At 43.7% G+C, this 10264-nt stretch overlaps 1 protein-coding gene across 1 annotated transcript; it reads right to left on the bottom strand.

The window, feature by feature from the left end:
• Window positions 1–102: 102 nt before the first annotated feature.
• On the bottom strand, window positions 103–10182 carry RBM17 (RNA binding motif protein 17). The gene is made up of 5 exons (XM_032221087.1): window positions 10171–10182; window positions 8572–8893; window positions 5825–5955; window positions 1731–1847; window positions 103–614 (listed from the first exon to the last, which is right to left on the bottom strand). Exons 1-5 carry the CDS (start codon window positions 10180–10182, stop codon window positions 576–578), a joined length of 621 nt encoding a protein of 206 aa, XP_032076978.1. The 3' UTR covers window positions 103–575.
• Window positions 10183–10264: the final 82 nt, after the last annotated feature.

Raw genomic sequence — 10264 nt, 5'->3', positions numbered from 1 at the left:
GCCATAAAGGTGAGTCAGTTGTTGCCTAGTGTCCAATTTTTTTTAAAAAATAAATTTTATTTGTACATTTTAAAAAAAAATTCATGAGTGCTTAATAAACAGTGTATTGTCAATTTACCTACACATATTAATAATAGTAACAACAATATTTACTTGTATATAGTAGTATTCTTCCAACTTCTAGTTTCTACCTCTATTATCTTACCATTTGAAAAACAAATCCCATGTTAAAAAATATTCTGTATCCTCTTTATCCTTTATCTTGAATGTTAACCTATCCATTTCTGCCACAGTGTACTATTTTTTTTTTAATTCTGCTTTTCATTCTGTAGGAGTTCCCTCATTTTTCCAAATTGTGCAGATACAATTCTGGCTGCTGTCGGCACATGTTGACAGGACAAGGGTCTAAATTTTTGATCACATGACCATGGGGTTGCTGAGGACTCACTTCTCCCTCTCCTCAATCTCTTTCTGCTCTCTCAAGCTCGCGCTGCCTTTGCCGTTCCTCCCGCTGGCGTTTTACGACTTTCTCGTAATCGTTCGGGAACATCGGATCTACTCATCCGCTAAAGGGATCAATACGTCTCCTGCTGAAAAGCCACTGGGGACGGGTCCTGGAATGAAACCATGGAAAGGACATAACAACAAAAAGTATCCAATGCAATTCTTTCCAAAAAAAGAGGAGATGCTCCATTTATTTGCCAGAATAAGGTGGAAACTGTGTTCAACAGCTCTCAAAAAAGACTGTAATAAGCTACTCTGTTTTCCCCAAAATAAAACCTCCCTGGATAATAAGCCCTATTGGCCTGTCTTATTTTGGGGAAACGCGGTAGCTGTGCACCAATGCCTGAACTGTGTAATTGAAACTAGCTTTTAGCTCCGGACAACCCAGAGGCCTGGAGCTGCCATTCAGGGGAGAAAACCAGGCCAGCTGCCAAGACTCACCAGGTTTCCCTCCTCCACAAGCTGTCTAGCTGAGTAATCTACGAAGATATTGATAACTGCCTGAAAACAATCCATGATTAGTGCTCAAGCAAGTACTTATAAAAGGTGGTGGAAAGTACCGGTCAATTCGTGCCGGAGGAAGAACACAAACTGCATTTACAAATCGTTTCTGTGTTTGGCTGTTTTCATTAACCTTTCAGAACTAACAGTTTGTCAGATAAAAGGCAGGTAGGGGAAATTATGAGCAGTTTTGGAGAACTGGTAAATACCACCTCTGGCTGGCCACGCCCCCATCTATTCTCTGCCTCCCGAGTCCCAGCTGATCAGGAGGAAATGGGGATTTTGCAGTAACCTTCCCTTAAGAGTGGGGAGGGAATGGAGATTTTACAGTATCCTAGCCCTGCCACGCCCACCAAGTCACGCCCACAGAAACCGGTAGTAAAAATTTTTGAATCCCACCACTGCATGATGGCTGAGTCAACTTGGAGACTGTCAGAATCGAACTCCTGGCTACGGGCGGAGGAGAATCCCAGAATGTGCGAACTTCAACTCTCAGAACTCACAATTGACGTGTGTGGACTTTAACTCCCAGAATTCCACAGCAGAGCTGGCTATGGAATTCTGGATGTTGAAGTCCACGCACCTTGAAGTTACCAAGATTGAGAAAGACTGCCATAGCTGGTCCTGACGGGAGACATTTTGCTCCAGAGGAAGGCTGCCCTCAAAGGGGCTGACAGCCTTTTGGTCAGGATATGGCGTAGCCTATTTTATAAGCCCCATCTCACCTTCAAGCCAGCCGCCACGTGGGGTGGGGTGTCCGCTATCTGGCGCTCATCCGAAGCACTGCCCCGTTTCAGGTCGATGACAGGAGCAAGGACTGTGCTTTGTTTCGACCGCTGGCTCTAAAACGAAATGGCAAAAAATTAAAACGCATGTTTCAGACGGCTTCCAAGAATTTTATTCCGTGACCTTCATTTTGTTCCTCTCATTGCAACCTCAGATTATAAAGGGCAGCAGAAAATAATGTTCACAATGTTTTACAGCACTTTCTGAGTAGCTTACAAATGTCAGGTTATTGCCCCCAACAATCTGGGTTCTCATTTTACCGACCTCTGAAGGATATAAGGCTGAGTCAACCTTGACCTGGTCAGGATCGAACTCCTGGCCGTGGGAAGAGTCAGCCTGTGATATTGCATGATTGATAGATTGATTGATAGATAGATAGATAGATAGATAGATAGATAGATAGATAGATAGATAGATAGATAGATAGATAGGCAGGCAGGCAGGCAGGCAGGCAGACAGACAGACAGACAGAAAATAGATTGATAACTTCAACTACAATTTCTGCCTTCCCCATTTGGCAGACATTGGTGATGGGAAGTGTAGTCCAAAGGCTCTACTATGGAAACATCAAGAGAATGCGTGCTTGTAAGCAACTACCACCAGCAAAAGCCAATTTGATTGCATATATATTTAATCGTAGTCAATGATAGTTAAAGGCTTTAATCACAAAAGGCTTATCTATATATTTTAATTTAAAGAAACCTCCGTATAATACTGACGGCATGTACATTTCACTATATCTCCATGACAAGTTAATCTCTTAAGTATCTGATTTAATCATCATTTCCCCTTAGATAAGTGAAATCTCGTTCCAGCTCCTATGCAGCATATTCTATTTAGATATATGAATGAATTCAATTATACCTAACACAGAAAGATCAACGCTTACACAAAATAGCTTTAAAAAAAAATACTCTCACAAACCTCTATAAAAATTGGAATACACTGGAATTCCTGAGAAAAATCTGCTCCAGTGAAGGAGTTTCCATTTTTCCTTGTTCCGTTTTTTTAAACATTTAAAATAAAATCAATCCCAGCATTGCTTACAAAGATGGAAAAACTGCTGGAAAAAAACAATACGCTTAACATTTGACACGATGTGGATGCTGCAAAACGACCTGGTGCTTCTCATAAGATCGCCTTTCCCAGGCTGGAAGTTCAAAGGAAGATGATGAAATCTTCCAATTTTAGTACAGGTTCTCCCCCAAGATGTTATGATGACTTTACCATTATAATTATAATTCACAAGCTCTGGAGAACCAAGGGCTGATGCAAGAAATCCCATGTAGCTATGAATGTTGAGAAAGGAAGGAACACTTTAATGCTCTAGGTCAATGATAGCTAACCTTTTTGCCATTGTGTGCCAAAAGCGGAGGAAGGGGGGGGATTGTGCGCGCCTGTGCCCCCCCGTGCATGCTTGTGCCACCAACCTGTGCATACGCGCATGAACCCCTCCCCTTCTGCACTTTTAGTACCCAATGGCACGGTGGAGCTATTTTTTCGCCCTCCCTGGGCTCCAGAGGCTTTCTAGGAGCCTGGGGAGGGTGGAAAACGGCCTCCTGCGCCCCCTGCAGGCTGGAAATGGCCCATTTTACGACTTCTGGGTTGCCCGTAGGGATGTTTTTCGCCCTCCGGAGGCTTCAGGGAAGCCTCTTGAAGCCTCCAGAGGGAGAAAAAACGGCCCAACTCACAAACTGGAAATCTGTTCCCGAACTTCTGGTTTGGCGTTGGGTTGTTTTTCGCCCTCCGGAGGCTTCCCTGAAGCCTCTGGAGGGCGAAAAACGCCCGAAAATGAAGGTCGAAATCTGCTGGCCAGCAGGCGCGTTGAAGCTGATAGGGCAACGCCTCGCGTGCCCCAAAAAATGGCTCCGTGTGCCACCTGTGGGAAGCATGCCATAGATTCGCCATCATGGCTCTAGGTATATTTTTTAAAATCCAGTGCTCAATCTGGCCTGTACACCAACGGCCGGGTGTACAGGAAGTCCTCAACGTACGACCACAATTGAGCCTTAAAATCCTGTTGCTAAATAAGTCATTTGTTAATTGAGTTTTGCGCCATTTTACGACCTTTTTCTTTTGCCACACAAGTGAATCGCTGCAGCTGTTCAGTTCATGACATGGTTGTTAAGTGAATCTGACTTTCCCCCTTTTGCTTGTCAGAAGGTTGCAAAAAGGAATCACAAGACCCCGGGATACTGCAACCGTCCTAAGTACATGCCAGTTGCCAAGTGTCTGAATTTGGATCACATGACTGTGGGGATGCAGCAACATGTGTGACAAACGTTTATGAGTCACTTTTTTCAATGCTGTTGTAACTTCAAGCAGTCACTAAATGACCTGTTGTAAATTGAGGACTACCTGTACTTATTTCAAGAGATGTTAAGATTTAAAAAAAAAAGATGCTAAAGACTTTTAGAACTAAGAGTCAGAATGAGGCTTTGGCACAGAGGCTTTTTATGCCTTTGATGGCTGTTTTAAATATGCAAGTAATGAAAAAACTTATGTGAATAAAGGTAGCCCTCAATTTACAACACTTGCTTAGTGCTCAAAGTTCTGATGGATCCCCTTAATCAGTATTGATCCGCACCCACAACAGAAAAAGAAAGGAAGAGGAGGACAGGAAGGAAGAGGTAAGGAGAGGAGGGTGGAAGGGAGAGAAAGAGAAGGAGAGAGGGTAGAGGAAGAGGAGGAGTAGGGGAGAGGTAAGGGAAGAAGGAAGGGAAAGGAGAGGAGGAGGAAGAAAGTAGAGAAGGGAGGGAGGGAGAAAAGAAAGGGAAAGAAGGTGATTAAAACAGGAGGAAGGGATGGTAAATAAAGCAATCCAAATTACATACTATAATTTTATAAATGGAATGACAAATGTACAAGAATGAAAAATGTAAAGAAGGAAAATAACTATGTGAATGTATACCTATAATTGTATGTAAGAGGGGGGGAAAAACCTTTTTTTAAAAAAAAAATGTATTTATGATCAGGTTCTGAGGTTCCAAGAGTTGTCTCCACTCAGTCTTTTGACTTGACTGTGATTTATGTCTTTGTCTAAAATTAGTGTTTACTTCTGGTTTTCAACAGAAGCAACACAGGCCAGAGAATGGGCTCGCTTAACGATCATTGCAAAAAATGGTATTTAGTCAGGTCGGTCATATGGGTATCTTGCTTTATAACTGTTAACAGACAGGCTCTATTATGATTGTAGGTCGAGGATTACCTATATAGCCAGAGCTTAAGGGTGTTCTGAAAATCCTGGAAAGTACTTATATTTTTATCAATCAGTATTGGAGGTAACATCTATGAGAAGTATTATTATTATTTCATTTAATTTGTATCCCACCTTTATTATTTCTATAAATATCTCAAGGCAGCAAACATATCCAACATGTCTTCCTCCTTCGGTTTTACCCACAACAACCCTGTGAAGTGGGTTGGGCTGAGAGAACTATTGGCCCAAAGTCACCCATCTGGCTTTCACATTACAATTCACAATCTCCTGGTGATTGGCCCAAAGTCACCCAGCCTGCTTTCATGCCTTGGGTGGGACTAGAACTCACCATCTCCTGGTGATTGGCCCAAAGTCACACAGCCAGCTTTCATGCCTTAGGTGGAACTAGAACTCACTATCTCCTGGTGATTGGCCCAAAGTCACACAGCCAGCTTTCATGCCTTAGGTGGGACTAGAACTCACCATCTCCTGGTGATTGGCCCAAAGTCACACAGCCAGCTTTCATGCCTTAGGTGGGACTAGAACTCACCATCTCCTGGTGGCTGGCCCAAAGTCACCCAGTCAGCTTTCATGCCTAAGGTGGAACTAGAACTTACTATCTCCTGGTGAGTGGCCCAAAGTCACCCAGTTGGTTTCCATGCTAAGGCAGGACTAGAACTCACTGTCTCCTGCTTGCTAGATTGGTGCCTTAATCAAACCTCTTTGCTAAATGAAGCATTTTACTTAGCAGTGATTCTCCCTGGGATGTTGACAATTAAAACCACCAAAAAAAAAAAAAAAAAAAAAACATTTTCCAGGAGACTTTTACGGTACCTTTGCTTGAGTCAAAGCGGCTTTTTTCACTTGCAGCTGAGATTGCAGAAGTTTGAAATTTTTGGACCAGCCTTCAGTTTTGGAATCACTGGTTTCTACTCCCAGATCATCATAGAGGGACATTTTTTTTCCTGGTACAAAACCAAGAAACAGGAAAAAAAAAAGTGTTTTTTGTTCAATTCAATTTTACATTTTCATTTAAATATTTTGCCTGAACGTAAAAGAAAAAACTATAGAAAAAATACACAAGTAAAGAAATACATTAAAACCAAAACAACCCAAAAGGGGGAATACTGTTTACGTATATTACTTATTATTTTTATTTATTTTATCTATTTATTTCCTGCTTTTATTATTTTGATAAATTCCTTTCTCCCACTTTCCCCATAAGAAGCCTGTGAGGTGAATTGGGCCGAGAGACAGTCACCTAGCTGGCTTAATTAAATATCACGTAGATTTCTAAATCTATCTCAGAACATTACAAGAGCTCTTAAAATGATTCTGCAGAAAAAGAGTCATTTTCTCATTAGCAAAACACCACATCACAATTATTAGCACTAAGCTGTATTCTTACTTGACCCACAAACAGTGTGATATAGAATTGAGATTTATACATTTATTTACATATAATTAAAAACATTCAAAATAGGCATGGGTTAGATAAATTCAGGGCAAGAAAAATAAAGATTTTTTTCCCCACCCCAAATTGCAAGAGATACAAAATACAATTAAAAAAAGGAAATATTTATTTTCATACTAAACTACCTATTCGACAAATTGGCCTCACAGACAATACGACCATGTACATACCATTCAAAAGAGACATTCAACAAGCCAAAAAGTGAACAAAAAGAGCAAAATACCTCCACAGCAATCAACACCCAGATGAGCAGAGATTAACACCAAGGTTAATATTAGATTAACAGCCAAGGAACTGCCATCAACACTAACAGGGCAAGGTCCTAAGAATATAAAATGACAGCAAACCTCGCTCCACTCTAGCACTGATGATGTTCTCTAGTTTGGTCATGAAACTTCTACAGTAAAACTACCAAGCTCAAAGAGCACCAAGGACCCTACAGTTGCCATCCTCCTCTCCACAAACCCCACTCCCTTCTAGCACTGATGATGTTCACTAGTTTGGTCGTGAAACATCTACAAGAAAACCACCAAGCTCAGAGAACACCAAGGAGACCCCATCCATCCTTCCACTCACCCACCCATTCTTCCATCCACCCTTCCATCCATCCACCTATCCTTCCACTCATTCTTCCATCCATCCATTCTTCCACTCACTCTTCAATCCACCCACCCATCCTTCCACCCACTCTTCAATCCACACATTCTTCTATCCACCCATCCATCCATCCATCCTTCCACCCACCCACCCACTCTTCCATCCATCCATCCATCGTTCCACCCACTCTTCAATCCACACACCCTTCCACCCACCCATCCATTCTTCCATCCATCCATCCATCCATCCTTCCACCCACTCTTCCATTCACCCATCCATCCATCCTTCCACCCACCCATTCTTCCATCCATCCTTCCATCCACCCACTCTTCAATCCACCCATCCTTCCATCCACCCATCCATCCACTCTTTCATTCACCCATCTATCCATCCTTCTACCCACCCACCCACCCACCACCCATTCTTCCATCCATCCATCCATCCATCCTTCCACCCACCCACCCATCCTTCCACCCACTCTTCATTCCATCCATCCTTCCATCCATCCACTCATCCATTCTTCCATCCACCATTCCACCCACTCATTCTTCCATCCATCCATCCATTCTTCCACCCACCCACCCATTCTTCCATCCATCCATCCTTCCACCCACCCATTCTTCCATCCATCCTTTCACCCACCCACCCACCCATCCTTCCACCCACTCTTCATTCCATTCATCCATCCATCCACTCTTCCATCCATCTATCCATCCACACATCCCTTCCTTCCACCCACCCACCCCTCCCTCCCTGGGTTCCTGACTCTCTCCACAAACAATTATACTTTTGGATATTTTTGATTTATTCCTTCCCGTAAGGCATGCAGGGGTGACACTGAAATCGAATTTTATCATATTTTACCTATATCTTAAAATTATTGTTATTCTATTCCAATTTCATTTTAGACTGCATTTTATCCCAATTCCATTTTAAAATCGCATTTTGTTCCAATCCCACGTTAAATGCTATTTTATTCCAGTCCCACTTTAAATCATATTTTATCAGACTCTATTCAAATTTTAGTCATCATTTGTTTCTGGAACTTGACATGGCCCAAGGGCTAATTAATAAAGACTCAATGCCGATGTCAACGTAATTAAAAATAAATGTACTGGAAACCCCGATTCCCTCCCCCCTTTTAAAGTCCAAATTCCTAAGAAATCAGGCCTTCAAAGTCAGGGGTTACACCCCCCCCCCCGTTGTCGCAAACCGAGGATGGGGGGGAGCTGTCACAGACGGCCCTCTGCATACGCTCAGGAACCCGTTGGATCGCCGGGCGGACCAGAGTGGGCAGCCAAGAAAACCGGGTCTTATTTCTGAAGAGAGCGGGAGGGATTCCCGTCACGACGGGCTTAAAGAGACCCCCCGAATAATCCTTTCCCGCAATACGAGCCCTTCGGCTCTTCTTTTCCCTCTTTCAACATTCAGGCCGACGCTCCTAATAGCAGATAAAACGGTCTCCAGCTCTTCCCCGTCACAAAAAAATGTGTTGTTTTTTTATTCTTACCCTTCCGTCGAGGCCGCAAGCCGGGGGCTGGCGTAGCACCCGAGGCCGAGAAGAGCGCCTCTTCGTCGGCCGAGAGAAGCGCCCGCGTCACGGCTGACGGGAACCAATCAGGCTGCTCCTTCTCAGCGCGCGGCCGGGAAGCGGCTCCGCTCCTGTTGGCCGCCGTCGTCGCCGCCTCTCTAGAGACCGTTTGTGCGCAAACTCCGTAGTGGCCGCGGTGAGGTGGAGCCTGGTCCTCCCTTGGGGGCGGCGGAGCTACGGCGACTCCGTCCGCAGCAGCCAATGGGCGGAGAAAAAGAAGTTCCGCAAACGGCGAGATTTGCTGGCTTTACGGCACGGTCGGTGTTACGTAAACGGCGTAGGAGGGAAAGCAGCGGGGAATGCATTTGTTCGGCCATGTGGGTTGTGTGCATGCGTGGGGGTGGGTGGGGTAGAAAGCAAAGTAGGCGTTGCCTGTTGTGATCCAGTGAACAAGGGAGCAGCGCTTTCTGCAAGCCAAGGAGTCGACGATTGGAGAGCATCGCTCTTGCCCAACGGGTTTGTTTGTTTGTTTGTTTATTTACTAGCTGATAACCCGGAGTTGCCCGGGTATTTATTTATAGGGGTTATATCCGGACCAAATGTAATTTCTAATGTTGGATTTTTCCCCTTTACCAGATTGATCCCCCTTGTGGAGTACTGTGAAGCTGTTACCATGGCAACTCCACTGTGCTGTACAGTAGAAGCCATTTGAAGGCACAACAGGGTGTATCTTAACAGAACACACACCCTGAGGGATGAATATAACATTTATATTGCTGCCTATTCGCCCATGGCGACTCTAGGCGGCTTACAGACTATAAAACCACATTTAAAACAATAAAAGCTAACAAAAAAAAATCAAATAAATTAATATGATATAACGAAATCACCCACCCCTGCCTCGGGACAGCAAACCACCTCAGCCACTTAATGGGCTCCATCCCGCTCTGGGTTCCTCAGACCCATTGGCAGAACCTTCTGGAAGAGTATTAGAGTGGGGGCCGTTCTAATCTCTGGGGGAATGAATCTTCCAGAGAGAGGAGCCACCACCGAGAAGGCCCTTCTCCTGGATCCCACCAGGTATATCTCCCTCGGGGATGGGACCCATAACATTCCCTGCCTCCCCGCTCTGATGGGTCGGGTCCTCCAATAACCTGACAAATCCAGCATCTTATCCATTGAGCCATAGTGCCACCTCCTGGCATATGTAGACTTGGTCAAATATATCACTTTATCAGGTACTAAGAACACTGTTTCTCAACTTTGAAGTCCACAAATCTGAAAGCGGCTAAGATTGCAAAATATTGCACTAGAGCAGGACTTCATTGTTTCCAGCACGCCTATAAGCCAAGATCATGCTTCCTAAATAACTATGTCAAACATAAAAGCAATTCTTTTATATTAAGAATAGGGTTGTAGGGTTTCCTGCCTAGGCAGGGGGTTGGACTAGAAGACCTCCAGGGTGCCTTCCAAGTTTGATATTCTATTCTAGTTATAATTCTATTTATTCTGTATGTTATTCTTAGCAGCAATGTTCTACTGAACACAGAAATTGTTTTAGCTCCGAGGCAGACTTACCATATCAACCATGTCTATTTTTTTCCATTTTTTCTGGTGTTTTTCATATTTGTTACAGATTTATTTTGTAGTTATTGTGTATCTTGGTACTTTT

The sequence above is a fragment of the Thamnophis elegans genome, chromosome 7 (genome assembly GCF_009769535.1).
Source record: "Thamnophis elegans isolate rThaEle1 chromosome 7, rThaEle1.pri, whole genome shotgun sequence".
NCBI lineage: Eukaryota > Metazoa > Chordata > Lepidosauria > Squamata > Colubridae > Thamnophis > Thamnophis elegans.
Note: the sequence above shows the minus strand (reverse complement) of the source record. Positions and strands in the feature narration are given on the sequence as shown.